Below are 21,542 nucleotides of genomic sequence, written 5' to 3'. Positions count from 1 at the left end.
GCAACATCCCCGTAAAAATATTAATCTTCAACCCCACTCTTACACTCTCTCTGTTAAGGTCCTCAGTCATTTGTTGTAACTCGTCTGCATTGTTGCTGAGTGGAACAATGTCATCGGCAAACCAAAGGTTGCCAAGATATTCGCCGTCGATCCTTATTTCTAAGCCTTCCCAGTTTAATAGCTTGAATACTTCTTCCAAGCACACAGTGAATAGCATTGAAGAGGTTGTGTCTCCCTGTCTGACCCCTTTCTTTATAGGTATCTTCCTACTTTTCTTGTGTAGAATTCAGGTAGCTGTGGAATCTCTGTAAATATTTTTGAAGGTATTTACGTAAACAGTTTGTACTCCTTCATTACTTAGTACCTCTATGACTGCTGGTATCTCTACTGAATCAAATGCCTTTTCGTAATCTATGAAAGCCGTATAGAGAGGCTTATTGTACTCTGTGGATTTCTCGATTACCTGATTAATGACGTGGATGTGGTCCATTCAGGGTGTCTACCAACCGGCAATTCTCAGGGATGTTGAATAGACTGGAAATACTCAGGGAAAAATTAGGGAATTTGTGCTTCTATAAGGAAAACAAATTATAGAAGGATTTCAACTTCCGACTATGGCAACTGAGCATTCAGCATAGCTCAGTCGCGTAATCCCGTAGGTGGCAAGGCTACCTTACTGCCAACAAGTACAGCCCAGAGGGCCCTGCACACCTAAAGAATTGTTTAATTTATCGATGATAGGTGTGTTTTGCTGATCGCGATGGGTAACTCAATATAGAACGATTTTTAAGCGGTTCGGGCCTTGTAATTCTGGAATTCTCGCATGCGCGGGCAGCCGTGAACTCGACTAGGCAAACTATACAGGCGTTCCAACGGCCTGCGGGCATCACTTAAAATGAGTGGGGGGCAACATAATGGTAGAAGTGGTCATTTATTTCACCCAAAAGGCGACGAGACACGGGGTATTTCCATGTTTTACTGCGTCGAGAGTGGACAGGTGCACTGTCATATTGCTACGGAACAGTATTTGCGATGACTAAGAGGCGAGCAGTGTGAAGACGACGACAATGATTAGAGGCTAGCGCGGGCTGTTGCCTTTTGGCCATGTGTGGCGTACTTCCTTGCAAATATACTTGTATATAGCTTTTCGTCTGTGTCTTCCTCCGTAACATATCTGGTGGAAGTGGACGTTCCCTGTACCTCGTCACGGAGCTTTGCAGTGGACGGTACGTCGAGTCTTCCTTCATGGCTTTCGGCGACGACAACTCGACTCCGCCGGCTCCGACACCTGCTGCCACTTCGACGACCTACATCGCTCTCCCCGCTGCCCGCTCCCCATGATCCTGGCGTGTTCTCGAGCAAAGATGGGGAAGACGTCGAGGACTGGATCAGCCTGTACGAACACGTCAACCGCAATAACCAGTGGGACCCTATTATTATGCTCGCCAACGTAGTCTTTTATCTCGGTGGCACACCTCGAGCTTGGTTTAGGACGCACAAAGATGAGCTCACCAGTTGGGATTCGCTTAAGCAAAAGCTCAGAGTCTTGTTCGGCAACCCCTACGGTTACCAACTTGCCGCGCAGAAGGCGCTTTCCGGCCATGTGCAGACGTCAACAGAGCCCTACGTCACGTACATTCAGGACGTCTTGACTCTGTGCCGCAAAGTTGACGCACACATGACTGAGTCGGACAACATTTCCCACATCCTCAAAGGCATTGCCGATGACGCCTTCAACTTGCTCGTTTTCAACAATGTGGCGACAGTGGATGCAGTTATAAAAGAGTGCCGCCGCCTGGAACTCGCTAAAAGCCGACATATCAACCAGCAGTTTGCCCATCTGCCCAACACCCCAGCGACATCTTCCTGTGCCGATGCTCCTCGTCCCAACAACACTGGCGATGTTACCAGGATCGTCCGGCGTGAGATCTAGGCCGCCTATCCGGCTGCCTTCGACTCCAGCCGCTCCAGCGCACCTGCAGTCACAGTTTCCCTGATCCAGGCAGTTGTCCACCAGGAGTTCGCAAACATGGGTCTTCACACCATCTGCTCGGCCCATCGCCCTGATACCCACTCAGCTTCTTCGATTCCGCCCCGTCCAGCATCTTTTTACCCACCACGTTTCCGCAACCCATCTGAATGGCGCACTGCTGACGACAAGCCCATTTGTTTTCACTGCCATCGAATCGGGCACATATCTCGGCATTGTCGCATTCACTGGAGTTCCCCGACCCGGTCTACTTATGCTGCCTACTATCGCCCCCAGGTGGCCCTTCCTGTCCCTATGCCACATGCTCCGATAATGCCGCCACTGATTCTTGTTCGCCTTCGCCTCAACGACGACAACCTCGCCCTCCCCAGTCGTGTCGTTCCTATTCGTCGACTCCCTTCAGACGCCGCTCCCAGCCAGAAAACTAGACGATGCAGTGCCTCGAAGTGACGCTGCATTGCTCCCTATGCCACCAAATCCTCTACTGATGTTGCCCACTCATCTGAGCCTTCTTGACGTGCAAGTAGACGGTGTTTCTGTGTCTGCTCTTATTGACACGGCTCTTATATACACATATGTATATATACGTGGAAACATTCGCTCCAGAATGAATCGGAAGACTTCACCGAGTTGCGGGCACTAAGCGCAGTCATTGATGGCGTCACTTGCAGCACTGTCATATCTTGGACACCATGAGCCACGTCGGTGCTTTGCTCTCAGCACGATCTGCACCATGTGCACTGGCACTCATAAGCGTGCTACTATGACCTGACCTTCTTGCGATTTATAAGAAATTACTGAGAAGATACTACCCACCATGCTCTGGGAATGCTCTGGGACATTGTGGGGTTGTTTTTACTGCTGAAACTGTAAAACCTCAAATGAAGGAAATTCGCAATTTAGCAAAGCTTTCCGCTTCAAGAACAGCTTCATTATACTGACACGTGTACTCCTTTATCTATATCGGGCGACCACTGCTGACCGCCTAACAAATGTTATATGTTATTGCACAGCGCGGGACACGCCTGCATGTATCCGAAGTTTCTGGAAAGTTATCGATGCTTCTATCCGCTGTCTGTTGTCGCCGAACCTTGTGTTATCCGATTTCATCGCGTGACGCGAATGGTGTAGAACTTTGTGGAAGGCACGCGGGTCCCAACGATTAGTCTGGAACGTTCGACGACTGCTGTATAAAAGCTGACACGCTTGACCCACTGATCAGATTTTCAACGATCGCCGACCGTGTTCGCCGTTATCGTTGTGCTATAAGTGCAGCCTGTTTTTGTGGGCACAGGTTCGCCCAATAAAAGTTAGTTTTGTCTTTCACAGTATTGCTACTGTGTTATTCAACGTCACCACCACGTGACAATACTGTCAAACCTCGATATATCGGACGCGGATGTATCGAATTATTACGTATATCGAACACTTTTTTTATCACCTGGAAATATTATTTCAGGTGGGATCGGTTGTAAAATCGATCAAACTCCGCTATACCAGACCACGTGCGCTCTGTTCACAGGCGGTGAGCTTACCTGCAACACCCTCAAACATAGCGGTGGCGCGATGGGTGTTTCCGACTGCTGCGCACTGTAGCTGCACACATCGATCACGCCGAGAGCGCCTTTTCAACGTAGCGGCGTACGCGTGGCAGCTTGGCTAGTTCGACAATGTCAACAACGCATTGCATTTGTCGCACTGACTCCTCCTCAGTGCCACATTCTGCGCCTGCCGTGCCTCGCTAGGACTAGCAGTTTGCATCCACAAAGACGCGCGACAGCGCATACTCACTGGGCTCACTCATAGAGATGTCTTGGCAGATGCCACTTAAACTTTGTTATTTCATTTCCGTTCATTTTATTTCCTTAAAGACCCCATAGTAGGGGTGTTACACAAGGGGTGGGGATACAACATATATGAACAAGTGTTATAATGCATTCAATTCTGTAAATATAAATTTGTTACATCTTGGAACAAATTTTGAGGAGCAGGTGACGGCAGCGATTTGATGAGAAAGGCCATTCCAGCCTTTAGATTTTCGGTAGAAAAATGAGGTTGAAAATGTATTTGTGCGTGAATGTGGTCGTGCTACCTGCTGAGGATGGCCAATGCTTCGTGACCTGCGCATTGGGGGAACAATGTATTGTGGGCGATTAATCGTTGAATAGTAGAACCTGTGGAAGTGGGAGAGGGTGGCAGTGCGGCAACGAAAAGATAGAAGTGATGAGGAAGGCTCTTTTTTTTAAGTATGATATGCCGACGTTGTAAGAGTATGTAGAATGAATACGCCTGGTGGCGCGATTTTGAACTGCCTCGAGGGCATTGGCAAGATATGCTTGATGCGGATCCCAGATGGCAGATGTATATTCGAGTTTCGTTCTTACCAATGATCTATAGGCTAACAGTTTTGTATGCAAAGGAACAAAGCAAAGATGACGTCTTAGCAATCCCCATGTTTTGTTAGTCAATGAAAGAACATTAGTAACATGCACGTTCCAGGTTGGATTAGCCAAGGTGACATGAAAGTCTCTGTCGGATTCTACTAATTCCATGGTGATGTCACCAATCCAATAAAAAGCTCAAAGCAGGTGATGACGACGGGTAAATGAGACGAGTTTGCATTTATTAGAGTTGAGTGTCATCGTCCAAAGATCACACCATTCTTGCACCCGCTTAAAGTCACATTGAAGAGTTGTTTGGTCAGTGATGGTATTGACTGCGTGGCAAATAACTCAGTCATCGGCAAACATACGGATATGGCAGGACACATGCAAGGGTAAGTCGTTAATGTAAATTAAGAAACGAAGGGGGCCAAGGACAGACCCCTGTGGTATGCCTGATGTGACGGATGCAATGTTAGAAGCGTGTTTATTATTAAGTGAGACATACTGTGAGCATTTAGTTAAAAATTGCTCAAGCCATTTTAGGATATCAGGATGCAAATGCAAGCAAGAAAGTTTTAGTAGTAGGCGTGTCGATGACATATTTTGTCAAACACTTTCGCATAAACCAAAGATATGTCGTCTGTTTGTATGTTACTGCCAAGAGTAGCATGAATGTCATGAAGAAATAGTGCATGCAAGCTGGGTCTCGCAAGAACGGCCCCTGCGGAACCCGTGCTGCACAGGATGAAAGAAATAGCGTCTAGAAAGTTCTAATAATATGAAAGTAGATTACATGCTCCGTGATCTTGCAAGGAACGCGTGTCAATGATATGGGGCGGTAATTTAGTGCAGAAATTTTGTTACCCGATTTGTAGACTGGAATAACCTTCCCCATCTTCCACTCGTCTGGCATGGTGCCTGTGGAAAGCGACTGTGAAAATAAATAAATAGAGAAACTCTGCAGAAATATGTTTGGTGTTTTTTAGTAGTTTAGAGTTAATGTAATCGATGCCAGATGATGAAATATTTTTTATTACAGATAAAAACCCACGTGCTATGAATGTGATGGCTGACATATTGCATTGTATATTTATGATTGTTGGAGGCGAAAGTGTCTCCATTTCACTAATGAAGACTGAAAAAAACGCATTGTTGAACATATTAGCGTAGGTTAAATCTGTCACCGATTCACCCAGGTCGTTAGTAACAGTATTGACAGCACTTCTTTGGGGTTTATCACCTGCCAGAATTTTCTTGGATTAGGAAGTAAAATGTTTGGCAGTTCATATATAGTGAAAAAAGGTTCGCTTGGCATTGCGAATTCCAATTAAGTATGAAGTTCCAAAATGACAGTGTTTTGACAATTGACAGTGTTTCAAAATGCTTCGATTGACGGACATAGAGATCACAGCAGAAGTAGTGGCCAAACGAAGACACTGCTGAGGTTGATCTCGCAAGCACTGATGTTGCCCTGCTCCTGACTTCAACTGAGGCTGTAGCTGCTTTGGCCCTTCTACGCCGCCAGCCTATCGCTTGTGGATCGTTTAGACTGTATTGAGGACTCCGTGTTTAAGCACGCGGCTGCCAATAAGAAGCAGGCTACAGTGCTGCAGTAGTTTCAGCCAAATAAATAAATACTTTGTGTGAAGCTTCAAGTGAGTATTTACTGTGCCATGATTAGGGCACGATTGTTTGTTTGTTTGTTTGTTTGTTTATTGGTTTCTTTCCAATACAAGGAAAAAGCGAAGGGAGAGCTAAAGGCTACTAGCCTGACGAGGCCCTCCCTCCGCATACAGTTTCGACAATATTACAAAAGAGATTTGAGAAAAACAGCACACACATTTGTAGTTACACTCTACACAGTTCTATGTCATAGAGGATCTAGTTCATATCACTGCACACAAATATATAAAACAGATTTCTTGTCATAGATGTGACAGAACGGGAAAAAAAAAAAAAAAAAAAAAAAAAACATATGAACGCAAATGCAAAATGTCAATCATCGTAGCGAACATATGAAAAAAGAGAAAAAAGGCGACATCCAACACACAGTAAAAGAGCACTGTTTTACAGACAAACGCTACATATGGTTTTAAATGAGATGTCACTGGTAGCGAATTTCTTTCTCGATAACCATTGTTTTGAATGTTTTTTTCTTAATCGATTTGTTGAGGTCGACATCATCTGGAAGTTTATTTAGAAGCACCGGAATTTGGTAATTTAAATGTTGTTTTCCATAATTCGTGCGTGTTCGAGGCTTTCTGCGCTCTTGCCTTCGAAGGGCGAGCGTGTGTGTTTCAGCGGGATTGCTAAATGCGTGTAGTTTATGTTTTTGTACATACTGCAATAACTTGAAGCAATAAATTTCATCAGCTCTTAGCAGAGAATACTTTACAAACAGTGGACCTGTTGGCAAGTCTTGTGGGTGTCCTGCATATCTTTCGAGTAGGCGAAGTACACGCTTCTGAAACTTTAGTATTCGGAGGTAGTTTCTACTAGAGGTTGTACCCCAAACCAAAATACAGTAGGAAAGTCTGGAATAAAAGAGAGTATAATAAAGAGAAACTTTAAGCCACAAAGGTATAAGTGAGCTTATTCTATACAAGCAGCCGAGCGATCTACTGAGCTCCAAAGCAAGATTATCAATGTGGGTGTTCCAAGACAAATTTTCTTGGAACCATACTCCCAGAAATTTTTGCTTAACCTCTTGTTTTAACGGAGTGCCCCGAAAGGTAATATGAATATCATTCTTCATTGGTTTGTTAATCGGAGCGAATATAATATATTTGGTTTTATTAGTATTCAACTGTAACCTGTTGGCATGTAACCAGTCAGAAAGTGACTCCATATACTTATTAACAATCTCCTGAAGCTCTGTAAGGGTACGTGCAGTGAAGAAAATATTCGTGTCATCTGCGTACATTATTAGTTTAGGGGAATTATAGATGCTACAGAGATCATTAATATAGACTAAGAATAATAGCGGTCCAAGAATAGAGCCTTGAGGAACACCTTGTTTAATTACTATTTTTGTAGTCGTTCCTTGGTGGACACTTACATATTGAAGCCTATTGCTTAAGTAACTCTCTATCAGTTTAAGGACGACGCCGCGAACACCGTATCTTTTTAGTTTAATTAATAGCACATCATGACACACTGAGTCAAAAGCTTTTCGTAGATCTACAAACAGTCCTAGCGTGTAAAGCCTGTGCTCAAAGTTATGTATAATATCATGCTTGATACTGAGAAGTGCGTCCTCGGTAGATTTTCCTTTTTGAAATCCGAACTGCATGTCACTTATTACCCCATATTTCGCAAAGAATTTTTCTAGTCTTATATTTATGGCCCCTTCAAATACTTTCGATAGAACAGGCAGGACCGAGATTGGCCTATAGTTGCTTATGTCTCCTTCAGCACCACCCTTGTGAATAGGACAGATGCGGGCTATCTTGAGCGAGTCAGGGAAGATTCCAGTCTCAAACATTTTATTTATTATGTCTGCTAGGATGGGGGATAGGATTTCAGACACATGTTTAATTGGCATTGCTTTAATTTCATCAGAACCAGAAGCAACATCATTTCTTATCCCATTGATAAGTTTGTTGATTTCGTGAGGAGTTACTGGTGCGAGAACCATAGAGTTCACTATCGTAACGCTGTTATCAACCACGTTATGCTCTTCATCATTTTCCTGCTCGTACACTGCGCTCGTGGCAAAATAGGCGTTAAGGGCGGTGGCCGCTTCAAGACCGGTTAGTGTGCCTGTAGGTGTGACTATTTTTAGTACGGTACATTGTTCTTTCTTCCCAGTTAGATTTTTTACTTCATTCCATATTTTCCTAGGATCCTTACCTATTTTGGCAAAAACCTGTTCATAATATTCTACCTTAGCATTTTTAATTTCACTGCTCAGTTTATTTCACTGCTCAGTGGCCTAGGCTGCTCCAACTTCACGCAGCCGATGAAGTCGGCACGGCCTAGGCCAATTGCATGTGGCGCAATCGACCGCATGCTCCCGGCTGACAACGCTGGCGCAGCTTAGGCTAATTGCGTGTGGCGCAACTGAACGCGCTCTGACAACAATCCCTGATCATTGGTTAATCGATTGATTTGCAGAGGTTTCTGCCGCATTTCTTACGTGATTTTATATATCGAATTCTGGCTACATCAAACTATTTTGCAATCACCACGCTGGTCGATGTATCGAGGTTCGAATGTATTGAGGTTTGACTGTATTTGTGTGATGCCAGAAGAGATGGCACTGACGACCAAATTCATAAAACGAAAGAGTTTCTGGAGCTTTTGCTTGTGCCAATAATTGTTTGTTAATAACAGTGTGTTAACATTGTTGGGTGTGCGGTTATTTGCCAGTTATTCCTTTCAGGCACCGGTTAGTCTTGTCTGTTTAATTCTCACCCACTCACTAGGGGAATTCATGACCACAGGGGTGACTGCAAATGTAGGGGCAAATTATAAGCATAGAAAGGCAGCAGTTACAGTGCCACAGCACATCTTTTCTTGTTTGTGGTGGGCAATAATGCAGAAGCCAAATTGGTACTCATGGTTACTTGGTGCCTATTAAGTTCTGCTGCTGAATAGGAAATTGCAGGTTCAATTCTTGGTCACAGTGCGGGGGGGGGGGGGGGGGGGGTAGGATTGCAAAAATGCTCATGTATAGCACTTTGTATGCAAGTTAAAGAACATTAGGTGGTCAAGACTAATCTGTAGCCCTCCACTACAACCTTTGGCTTAGCCATTGTGTTGTGTTGGGACATTAAACTATATGAGTCCATCAGTCAGCCAGATTGACTAACAGTGTAATTCACTCGTGCACGTTGCAGCACATTCGAGAGCTGTCAAGAAAGCAGTTCCTCCTGCGAGCCCTGATGCAAAAGTGCCGTGAAAAGGCCCAACTTCCATAAGTCAACAATTGCCCCCGACGGTCTCGCAACTTGAAGGCACGGAACGGGCATCAAGTCTGGAGTCCTACAGCACAAAGGTGTCTGCGGCTGGAACAGCATTGCAAGCAACGCCGTCATGCCCGTGTGGACTGTACGAAGCACACTAGAGAAAAATCTGGTGTTTGTGTCTACATGTTACCCATGTGGTTCTTCAGCCTTCATGGAAATTATGGGCAGTGCATGAATTTGCATAAACTTCATCCATGTGGTTTTCAAATGACCTTGTGAGTTCTTGCGTCATTTCTGAAGGTAATTCTTTTATTGCAGGTTGGCTGCAATTAGTCTCATTTAAGCTATAATTCTACTCTATGGATTTCAGGAGACTGTAGACGAATATAGTTGCTTTAGATATATGAAATAGTTGCACATTGTGAGCCTTACTAACCACGCACATTCCAGATTTGGCAACAGCATACTTGAAAGCATTGTGGTACTGCTTATCGTGGGAGTTACGCGGTGAAATTATTTATTAAAGTTAATTATTCGTGAATTTCAGCCGTTAACAATTTGAAGGAAATAGTGCGAGGCTAGCACACTTGCCACTTGTGCCAAAGAGAACAGTAAACTGTGATGCGCTTTCTTAAAGTATCCAATGCCAAATTGTCAAAGAATCTGTGTACTGTCCATGAATACTATGGAGGCTTAATGACTGCAGTGCCATATTTCCCTCTGGTAATCTTAAAGCATGTTCGACAAATTGCACCAGTGCAACAGGGCACCCTGGTGTGCAGATGAAGCCATGGAGCTACAGGGCGCTCCAGTGAGTACCGGTGTGGTTTATTGAGGATGCTTTTAGTATGAAACTTTGTGCCGTGGATGAGCCGGCATTTTGTCTTCTGCAATGTGTCATCTGCTCTGGAACTTCTGTGCAGTGAACAGTGCCACTAATCAAATTAGGGAGAACTGGCCCTGGAACCTTTGCAAATATCAGCACCTTTTTTCGTTGTTGTTTTGATGTTAAGTTCCTTTCTTTACTTAGTGTTCATGAATATCATAGTCCTTGCTACTGAAGCAAATCTGGAGTGATTAAAATGTAAGCCTTACAATTACAGTTTTGTTTTACATAGCACTGGAGGCATAGAGTTTCTTACAATAATCCATAGTGGACAATCTGGCACCACATCTGTGGCATTATGGGGCTGACACGACATGGATGGTTACATCTTGTCCTCAATGTGGATTGGCGTAAAGCATGATAATGGCTGGGGAAATAAAGCTTTCTTTGAATGAAATCATTATAAAATGTCATAGTTCTGCTGTATTACATCTTGCGTTAATGTTGATTTACATATACAGGGTGTCCCACATAACTTGTGCCGAAATTTAAGATATTTTTGAGCACCACGTAGTTGTGCAGAACCAAGGCAATGTTGTTTGCCCTCACTTGAAGCAAGTCACACAATTCTTATTGCATTAGCATTCTTAGGGTACTTCATGCTGATTCTGACAGTTATCATCATTTTTATGTAATATGTTTGTATCTATGTATCTACATAAGTTTGTACCTAACCGCTTTCCCGCCTACCTCGGTCACTGGGTAGTCTGTGGTCAAATGGTTAGTACAAATGGGCTGCTGTGCTGAGGTAACAGGGTTTGAAACCAACCACTGAACCAACTTCGGCGATACACATTGTCACTGCTATGTGGTAATGTCTGCATAAGTGACACCCTTCAACGAACCTCTTTCACACCGACATGCAGGACTGGGTAGGTACCGCTGTTCGGAGAAACTCTTTGATGCAACTTGGAGCCCTTGTGTATGCTTTACTCGGTCTGTGTTCAGTGAACCTCTTTGATTCCAACGAGGGTCACTGGGTGTGTGCCACTCTTCGATGAACGTCTTTGACGCCAACTTGGGTAGTATGTGCTGCTTTGCAATGATGAAGAAGATCCATTAACCTTCAATGCTAAGTGGAATCGAACCCACGTCACAAGGGTTCCGCAAGGACAGCATCCTGACACTTTAGCAGGCTGTTCAGAAATGCACCGAGTATGTTCCGCTCTTCAGTGAACCTCTTGCCAAGTTTGGTCTATGAGTATGCGCCACTGATTGTGCAGCAATCAAGGGGACAATTCTCAGAATTTGCAGGCACGAGTGCATCAGGCTTCTCGTCTCGGAGGCCACGTGCGGACTTCTCGGCAGTGCAGCTAGATGGTGCAGAGTGTCCAGAAAAAATAGGGTCTCGATAGCGGTGCTGCCATTCAAGGTGGAGACACCCTTCGACCCAGTCTGCGCTGCCTTTCGAAAGCGATGGTGCCATATTGGTTCTGTCTGGTGCAGTTGTTTACTGTTGTACCTTGCCGGTCGCCTTTCTCCAGCATGTTTTCGGCTAGTTTTGTGTGCATGTGTGCTTTGGCTGTAAGCATCCTTGTGTATGTGCACACATATGTCTGTGCATGTATGTGTATGTGGATTTGCACATGCATGTTTGGCAGTGTGTGTGTGCATCTGTAACTGCGTGCGTGTGTGTGTGTACATGCACAAATATGCAGTTTGTACATGGTAAATATACCTGGCAGCAAAGCTTCCATACAAGCCCATACGTTCTGAGCATGGTGGTTTATCGGCAATGATAATGTTGATATGGCTATTCCCTTTGAATCAGGCAGCTACGAACTCTGTAGCCAAGGCTAGTGATTGAAGAAAAAATAAAGATGAAAACACTGCTCATAGAGGAAAAGGACCAGAGAAAGTTAGTGGGAGACACTGCACGAAAGGGAGTATCAGTGCTTGGAGTCATTGCATCAGTCACTCACATTTGCAGTTGTGTCTTTGCAGCTGTGTCATCTGCCACCAGAACTAGAGCCGGGCCTTTGCAGTCGATATGGCGGCAGTGTTCAATGCACAAGGTGCACCCACAAAGCCCAGTGCCTGAGGAAAAATAGTGCCATCTATCAGCGCTGGGAAAAGGCCTGTGCATTGAAGTATTAGGTGGTCCGCAGTCGCCGTTTTCACTCAGCGACGTGTACTACGGGCGCAGGATCGAAGCGGCGATGGTTGACAAGCATGCATAAGGCATCCCCCCCACGCCTTGGAGCTGCTTTTGCTGTTGTCGTACAGCCACTGTTCTTTGTTCATATTGCTTTTTTGGGCACAGTAGAGCTGGAGGGTGGATTTCTTCTCGAGAGCTGCCCTCCACTGCATTGTCTCCATCTCCCAAACCTGCGCCTGTGAGGGCCTTGGTTTGCTGCCTCCAGAGGTTCCCTGCTCCAGGTTCACAAACAGGCCGAATTTGCAACACGGCCAATGCACACGTGCACACCATCGTGTTCAGGTGCCTTTAAACTGTAGGTAGCAAAACTGTCAACGAGCCCACCCGTAGTCATCCATGCAGCGCCGACAGTTCTCGTGGGCAATTTTCGTCTGGGTTTTCTGGGTCTCAAAGGAGGACCACTCGAGGGTGCCTTGTATTGCCTCAATGGCCACCCGCCCATGACAAGCCGGGGCAAGACGGCCCACCTCATGCTACACGCACTCCAACCAACTCTAAGTTTCCGTTGACAAGCACACAGTGGCATTTGTAAAGGTCAAACTTGGTACGTGCACATTTCCACAGTTCGTGTACCTGTTGCAACCCCAAAGGCAGTGCCTGCGTAAAACCCAGCTGGCTCGCTGTGCCATCTTGAGGTTTGCTTCATGACTTGTGCAAAAGTTGCCCTTCGCACTAGTAGTGACTCTGAGGTATTGGCACTCCGTTGCCCCCACTTTGTTGTCACCATTCGGTAGCGTCATAGGTGCCTTGCTGTTTGCAAGCTCAGAGAAATTCAGGAAGGGACTTCCTTGCGTTGAAACGGAGTACCAGCGGTGCAAGATGTTCAGCCACTGTGTGCAACAGCTCCTGGAGTTTCTCTGCCATTCCCACCATAAGCACCAGTTCATCTGCGAGTACAAGTTGTGGGAGCATCCACACTTCTGGTGAGCCGTCACAGGTGAAGCACAGATGAAAACCCAGGCTTGATTGGAGTGTCGCATGCTCAATTTTTGCGGTGTACAGCATGTACAGCAGACCCCCCAGCTTGAGGCCAATATTAAGAGAAACTGGCTTTGTGTGAGATGCATCTAACTGATTCACTACAGTGCTCCTACAGTAGAATCATCTTAAGAGGTCAGTCTATTCAGTTATGCCCAACGATTCCATCTGGCTCAACAGTGAGCCATGCGGAACACTTGTATGCTCTCGCTATGCAAGGAACTTGTCACTCCTCGGGACTCCTTGCGGGCAATCTCAACGCATTGGCTCAGCAACAAGAGGTCACCGAGTCCTCGTCTGTGCTAGCAAAAACTGTTCTGTAGCTCCATGAGTAGGCTCTGCCTTTTGGGCCAAACAGCCTGTATAGGACACTGGTAATAGTGAGTGGCCTGTGGTCTTTCAGAAGACTGCTGTCTCCAGCCGTCTTTGGCAGCCCAGGTTTTAAAATTGTGGCTGTTGCACCTCTGCGCAGAGGCGCAACAGCCACGATTCTCCAGCAGCACGATCATTCAGAATAAGTGTCCTCACTTGCCTTTCACCTTCGAGATTTCAAAAGTGCTGTTATTTGTCACATTCGAACACAAAGGCTATTCAATAATTTTTAATAGTGAATTCTGAAGTCGAATACAATCTGAATGGCAAATACCATTTGATTAGACTGTATGTTTCTACTTCATTTCGTCTGCTGGCACGTTGAAGGAGATCGCCAGACAAGCCACGGAGATTACCAGTTCCTGAGAGAATTAACGCACGGCTGCTAATCGGTTCTGCTCAGCAAGTCCCTAGCTGCCATTCAATATAAACGCCCCGTTTTGGGACAGCCTGTAAATCTGCAAACTTGATTCAGGCAAGGAAAACATTTTTTTGACAATTTCGCCATGTCTGCAAGAGTGCAACCCATTAAAACTCGGTGCACAATGTTGTACCACACTTCTTCAACGAACACAGCAGATCTACAAATATATCCGTGTATGTGAGGCATGCCATTCCTTTAAATGTTTTATTGTCCGTATAGTAGTGCATAAAATCAAACGTTTACAAGACATCTTCAAAATGTCTTGGCAACATATCTGAGATTTCTTGAAAACGTCTTAGCAAAACTTTGCCGGATGTCTTAAAACATCTTGTAGCCATCGTGAAAACCATCTAATGCGCCGCCAAATAAGGTATATAAGGCGTTTTTGCAAGAAATCTTGTAGCCATAATAAAAATGGCTATGACGTTCTGTGAGACATTTTGTAGCCCTTATAGAAACGGCTACGAAATGTTTTGCAAAACTTCTTGTAGCTGTTTTAAAGCAGCTGTAAGAAATTTTGCGAGATGTTTTGTAACCGTCTTAAAAATGTTTTCCCAACATACTAAACAGACTTTTGAAAAGCAAGGTACAATATCTTCTAGTCAATATTTGTGTAATGTAGCCCTATAATTTAGTAATGTAATTCACTGAGCAAGATTTGTAAATTTAAGTTACGGGTCATTTAAGGTCTTAAGGTAGCGCAAGTACAAAACATTCAAAGCTCTTTAAAAAGTGGCAGAACTTCTAGTCGGGAATTTTTAACATTCATTGCAAGCATGAGCACTCTAAAAATTTGAAAAGCACCTCTTGTTCATTGGGCTAGGGAGTAGTTGCAAAAATGACAGCAAGACAAACCAAACCTGTCGATTTACAGTAGGAACACTTGTCAGGGGAAGCACTAGCACAAACATTATATTTTAAGTAGGCTCTAGACGCTAAAATTCAGTCATTGCAATCCAGAGTGTCTCCTTCCAGATCAACTGTCCAACGAAATGTTGCTGAGCTTCAGTCACCTAGGTAGAAATGGCATACACTGCACATATTCGATGGACTGGGAAGATTCAAGATCATTTCCTTGTCAGCATTGTTCTAGATTTGCAGATGGAACAATATCAAGGACTCCAGCAACACTATCACGGAAGTTTTCTTTACAAGGATGTTTGGCACACACATGAAATTAGAAATACAATACACCCTTCCATTATAGCATTAATTATAAAGGAATTGAGTGTCTCCTGATACTTGCTGAATGAACAAATCAATGGGAATGTTCCTAATCCTCATAATGTTGAAAAAAGTTTGGCTGTACTGACAGCGCCAATGCCTCTGGCCCATTTCTAACAACCCACCATAGTACTACTGAAGTATTGACAAGGTCACAAAAGTGATAACCCATGTTAAAGCCACGCTTAACATAAAGAGTGATGAATCACACAAATGAAGCACTAAAGTGGCTAAAGGTTTCAAAGAATTTTTAATAAATCAAATCAATAACACCATTACATCAGCTAAATGTTTCTAATGCACCTTCTATAGATTTGCTTTGTGACTGTCTTTTGTCGCACATTGGTCACTTAATGATTCAGGGAGCTGGCTTAGACAGTTCCACAGGCTGATGCACCTGCAGGCAATGTAGCTTGTTCCTAATGTTGCTTGAGCTCAGATTTGTCACCTGTAATTAGAAGATAAGAAAAGATATTAACAAACACATGTTACAGTGAAACTTCAACTGAAAACTGTTTGCGCACAAAAAGTTTTAAGATGAATCTGTTCCAACTAGGCCGACTCCCAGTTATGCTTCAGTGAAACTTCGTTATAATGAAACAGGACATAATGATTATTGGATGTAACAAAGTGAAATCCGCCTTAAAATCTCTGTATATATACGTTTTAAAACCTTGTTTCAACGAAGTGAAATTATCCTGCGGATAGATTTCCCAAACTTGATTTGACTCCGAAACAAGAAATGTCAGACCTTAGCAGACTCAGCCACATTCCGCGGGGTTCGGCACAAATTCGATGCCAAAATTTTTAGCTAATTGCGTTGAATGCGCCGTCAAACACTGTTCCTTCTCATCTGCGTGTAGCTGCACATAAGCAGATGCTGAGTATCGCCAGCGCAATTTCTCTAGCTGCGGCACCGTGCAGGCTAGTGCAGCTAGGCGTGGCCTTAGAGACTATACCGATGCAACCCCAGAAACCAGGCATCCTTGTGTGGCCCTTGCTGCTCGAACGCGACAAACGTTTGCGTTTGGCCGAAATTTCTTTTGATGCTTCCTGTTCAGCGCACGTGGCCATGTAGCGGTTCTACTGGTTGCAAGGCCGTCTTCTATGCAAGTTCAAATTTGTGCACTTCATTATGCATGCAATGCAGTGAACGGCAGTGATGAATGTAACGAATTTCGGCTCCCTTTCAACGTGGTTATAAAGATATTTGATAGCATGTGACTGATAAGAGCTCCCACTCATTTGTACGGAAGCTTTGTTTGCAAACACTAAGTGCTAGAAATTCGACCTATGGGCATCTTGTGTACGGATACGGAATAATGCCGTTGCTGCAATTCAGCCTTTTGTGTAGAGTGATAGGAAGCACCCAGGATACTGACGTGAAATCCAGATTCTTGGTGATAATGAAAGCCTTATGCAAGGCCAATATCATGGTTAGAGGCTGCCATGTTCTCTGCAAGTGCATTGCAAGCGACATTTTTTGTTTTCGCATCATACACATGCTGCATCAAGCACTTTTCTAAAATGCATCTTTTGTTCAGGTAAATGTTGTCACAGTTCGCGCACGGCATACCTATGCCAGGCCAAAAGACAATTTTACAGCATGTGCTTCACATGTGCCAGTTCGCGCTGCAACGTGCAGGCAGCTACATATATGCATCACATTGACTTCATCAGCTTTCAGTAACCTCCATATCGCGCATATGAGTGCTCTGCCATTAAGTTATATGCATCATAATAACGGGTTGTGCGTAGTTTAGGATGTTCTCTCGGGCCTAGTAGGGCGTGCTAGATCCACTATGCGATGGTGGTGCGTCACGCATTCATACTTCGTACTGGCGATGTGGCCTTGGTGGGAGAGGAGTTCGTTAACAAACGACGTGCACAGCATGCGTTTGGCACGGCAGCTGTATCATGGTGCACTCAGCAAACTGAAACTTTCTGGCTTGTTATCAGCTGCTTTGCTGTATTGCATTTATCTGTGTGTGCTCATAACGCAGCGAACTTGTAGCTCGGCCATTTGGATTACCTGAACAACTTTAGGACAAAAGGAAATTACTTCATTGGCCATTAGCATTCCACGTGACTATGCCATGAGTTTTTTTTTTTTTTTTGTGCCTTTATGTGACTCGCTTTACCATTGCAGTCGCGCAGTACTTTTCTTTTTTATCCATGTGCGCTGGTTGACTCAGTGTGGCCGCGAATGGTAGTAATTTGTTTGTGAGTGGTTATGTACATTGATTATCTTCCTCGAGAATAATAGCAATGGTGCGCGCCAGTGTGGTATGATGGTGTGAAGAACTTTATTTAGGTCCTGATGCGGGTCGCTACCACGTCGGGGCAGAGGCCGAGCCTCTCTGCCGTCACACAGGCCCTCTGGACAGCGCCGAGTTAGTCTGCCAGCTCTTCAATGTACTCTGGAACCATTCTTGATGCACACAAATAGCCTCCAGCAAATGACCATTCACAATTATTGTTGACTGCAACAAAATCAGCTACAAAACTCTTGGCCATTCCCACCAGTGCACATAGAAAGCAGCTCAATAATGTAATGGTTTGAAGCAGTGATATGACTGGCCCATTGCGCATGTGCATGTATAGCCTCAATTTAATTGAGTGTGCGGTTACTGGCAACCTAAGTCTACCGCTAAGTATGTTGAGTTTTCCATTGTGGCGAGGATTCCAGAAGGTAAATACGTCATTGCAGCCTCGATAATGAAGTTGGACTTCAGAGAACACATGGATGAAACGTTCTATTGTGTGTAATTTTGTTGTTTGTGTCTATAAATAAATAAATTGATAAGTGTGTCCTGTATGTGCGGCATATGCATTTTTGTGTCTTCATTATATTTTTTTGTACTTCATTATCAAGGCCGCAATGACGTATTTACCTTCTCCTGGAATCCTTGCCTCAATGGTAAGCTCAACCTACTTAGCTGTAGATTTAGCTTGCCCGTACAGCACAGCCAATTAATCCTTTCAGGGTCAATGACATAAATATAAGGCGCCTCGAACAAGTTCAAAATGGTTGGTGCCGTGTATTTATCGCGCCGTCAGTACGTTTAAAAAGCGCGCCAATTAACTTTTTCTTTTCTGCCGTGTGCTGCCACTATGTGGGAATACGGGGAATTTTTTTCGAGTGCCCCGTGCTCTCGGTTTTCGTTGCATGGTTTGTTTTCGAGCTAGTTTGCTCCGGCGCATCCATGTACTACCGCCCGTGCATTGGCGCGCACGGGCGGCGGTTTGGGTTTTGTGCTGCGTGCAGTTTCGGCTTCTTGCGCTTGCAAAACTGATACTTATCTTGTTACTAATCGCTTATAGGGCGACCGCTTGTTTCTCGCTCGTTTAATGCTCACAGGGCTGTGCCTAGGAAGGATGCCGCCGTGCATGCATTTCCATTTGTTTTCTTTTTGGAGACTCGCGAAAACTAATTGCCACTGGTTGGTGATAAGATGAATATTAGCGGAAGTTTGTCACACATTTTGCTTTTTTGACCGGCACACAACCACATAGTTTTCTTGAGTGCTCGCACCTATGCAGTTTGATTATGCTATGCACATACATATTAGTGCAAGAGTAAGAACATTTGAAACCTGAGAAATATTCTCGTGTGCGCATTTTCAAAGCCTTGAACTAGGTAATGTGTATAACAATGCATCGAATTTTTAATTCTGATAAGTTTATTTCCTTTTTTATTGTTGTTATTCATGAATGAATAGTACATATATACCAATGCAAAATATTTTTTTCTCACCGTACGGTCACCCCAGAAAAATTACGGTCAATTTTTTTCGAAATAGGTCCCTAAGAATAATTGGAATCACCAATAAGAACAATCGACCCTGAACGGTCGCATGTGGTAAAAAAAAATCGACCCTGAAAGGGTTAAAGTGAGACTAAATGTGGACACACGCGACGGGTCAGTCATATCACTGATTCAAACCACTACGTTATTAAGCTCCTTTCTATGTGCACTGGTGGTAATGGTAAAGAGCTTTGGAGCTGATGTTGTACCAGTCAACAATAATTTTGAATGGTTATTGGCTGGACACTATTCCTGAACATTAGCATTGGTGCGCGCCGGTACTCTGCAGCCATTTTTATTGTTCTCGATGAAGTTAACCGACGCACACGACCCCTCACGAGCAAATTACAACAATCCGCGGCCACACTAAGTCAACCAGCGCACTCAAAAAAATACTGCGCCTCCGGAGCGGTAAATCAACCCTCATAAAGGCACGAAGAAACTCGCGGCAATACAGTCACACGGAATGCTAATAGCCAATAGAGCGATTTCACTTCCGTAGTAAAGTCCTGCAGCTAGTAAAATGGCCGAGCTACAAGTCCGCTGCGTTACAAGCACACACAGATAAATGCAACACAGCAAAGCAGCCGATAACAAATTCGGTTATCATCCCCTTTCTTGAAAAAGCAAGAGAAAACGGGCTAACGCCGCAATACGATCTCGCATAGTCACGCCGCACGACGTTTATAAAAAATGGCTGTGGCTTAGCTAAGGTTAAGCCCAGGATGCGAAGCATACTAGCCTTTATTTTAGTTGTTAAACCACTGTTTAGCCTGGTGAACTGCTGTTGCTTGGCTATATTTGGTTCGGCTAGACGAAGAAACAACTCGTGCGTTACTCTGCTTCGCCTTCAAGAGTGGAACGCGACAGCGTTCCCGTCGACCCGCCAAGGGGTGTAAGACAATGGGCTACGGCGCAGCGACTACGCGCCCCGCATTGGACGCGGTGAGCGTCGAGCAACGCAGCGTTCGGCGCGGCAACGAAATGTGCGCCTGAGCAAGCGACGCACGCCTGAGCCTTAGAAACAGCTCGTTTCTAAGGCAACACTAACCCCACGGAGTTCCTTCGTACAATAAAAAGTTTATTCTCTCTCTCTCTAAGGCAACACCGCATTCACTAGAGGCGCTTTTGTACCGCTTTGAAGCATCGTACTCGTGGCTCAGTGGTAGCGTCTCCGTCTCACACTCCGGAGACCCTGGTTCGATTCCCACCCAGCCCATCTTGCAAGAGTTGAGCCAAAGCCACCTAGAAACAAGCGCAGCTGCTTATATACCGCCGCGACGGCGCGAGTTGGAGCCCCGTTTCTCCTCTGTCGTGACGTCACGATGTCGCGTGGTCAGCCTTGAAGGCGACGCCGCGAGCGACGGCGCGAGTTGGAGCCCCGTTTCTCCTCTGTCGTGACGTCACGGTGTCACGTGGTATGGCATGGGGTCAAAGGTCATTGAAGGTGACACCGCCGCGCCTGAGGAGCTGGGTTGAGCTCTAGTAATATGCTTCGTATAATATATAACCGCTGATGCCCTATGCTTGGACCATGCGGTATATAGAACAAAGATATCTGTATTCGAGCACCTACCACTGCTTAGGACGCTCGCGCAGTTCGCAAACAGTCCCTTTGCTAGACAAGCTTAATTCAGGCTGTAAGGTGTGCTGCTATTACATGCCAAAACTATTTTATTCAGGGGCGGAAACCTCATCCATCGAACAAAGTAGCCACGCGATGTAACCTGCAGCGAACAGTTTAAACGCTTGTCAAAGTATAACATCACAGCTCCTATCGTAGCAGAACGGTACCCACGCTGTTACGATCGTCGCGTATGTTTCGTGGCTCCTAAACCGCAGCTTAGAAATAGAGGATAATACTGCAATAAGGTCACATTACTTATTGGAACATTCAGAAACTCACAGTTGATTGTAGGCTCAGGAACATTCAGAAATACACAGGCTGATTGTAGGCTCAAATATGCGCGCACACATCGCGCTGCGTGTTCCGTCCACCTCAACGCCAGCAGAAATTCCGGCCATGACGCCTTAAACCACTTCAGCACGTCTCACAGAACCGTTTACCACGTAGACGACGCACGTCATACTAAAGAGACCGCACGGCCGCGAAAACAAACGCCAGAACGTACCGCCGGTAGGGCACGCCCACCCGTCGCCCTGCGCACCTACGCGAGGAAGACTGACGTTTGGCGCGCCCCCGACCACCGCCCGGAGATGTCGGAGGAAAAGAAAGTCCGGCTCCTGATGCGTGGTGTAAAGGAGGAACTTTTCGCCGGTATGGTACGAAGCCCACCGAAGACTGTCGACGAGTTTCTTCGCGAGGCCACTAGCATCGAGAAGACACTGGAAATGCGGAACCGGCAATTCAACCGGCGCACGAATTCAACAAGCTACGCCGGAGTTCA

General features: G+C 45.1%; 1 protein-coding gene and 1 long non-coding RNA gene across 4 annotated transcripts in view; one reads left to right on the top strand and one right to left on the bottom strand.

Moving 5' to 3' along the window:
* Positions 1–10,567, top strand: part of TSG101 (tumor susceptibility gene 101) — a 167,519-nt gene extending 156,952 nt beyond the window's left edge. For all 3 annotated transcript variants that reach the window (XM_055065379.2, XM_050169060.3, XM_055065378.2), the window contains exon 12: positions 9,216–10,567. In XM_055065379.2, the coding sequence (XP_054921354.1) occupies positions 9,216–9,296 (81 nt within the window). In that variant the 3' untranslated portion in view covers positions 9,297–10,567. The remainder of the gene's footprint in view (positions 1–9,215) is intronic.
* A 4,990-nt stretch (positions 10,568–15,557) lies between these two features.
* Positions 15,558–21,277, bottom strand: LOC140213501 (uncharacterized). The gene is made up of 2 exons (XR_011890352.1): positions 21,041–21,277; positions 15,558–15,774 (listed from the first exon to the last, which is right to left on the bottom strand). It is a non-coding gene; the product is annotated as an uncharacterized lncRNA (long non-coding RNA).
* Positions 21,278–21,542: the final 265 nt, after the last annotated feature.

This window comes from Dermacentor andersoni, chromosome 10 (genome assembly GCF_023375885.2).
Source record: "Dermacentor andersoni chromosome 10, qqDerAnde1_hic_scaffold, whole genome shotgun sequence".
Lineage (NCBI taxonomy): Eukaryota > Metazoa > Arthropoda > Arachnida > Ixodida > Ixodidae > Dermacentor > Dermacentor andersoni.
This window is presented reverse-complemented; position numbering and strand designations above follow the sequence as displayed.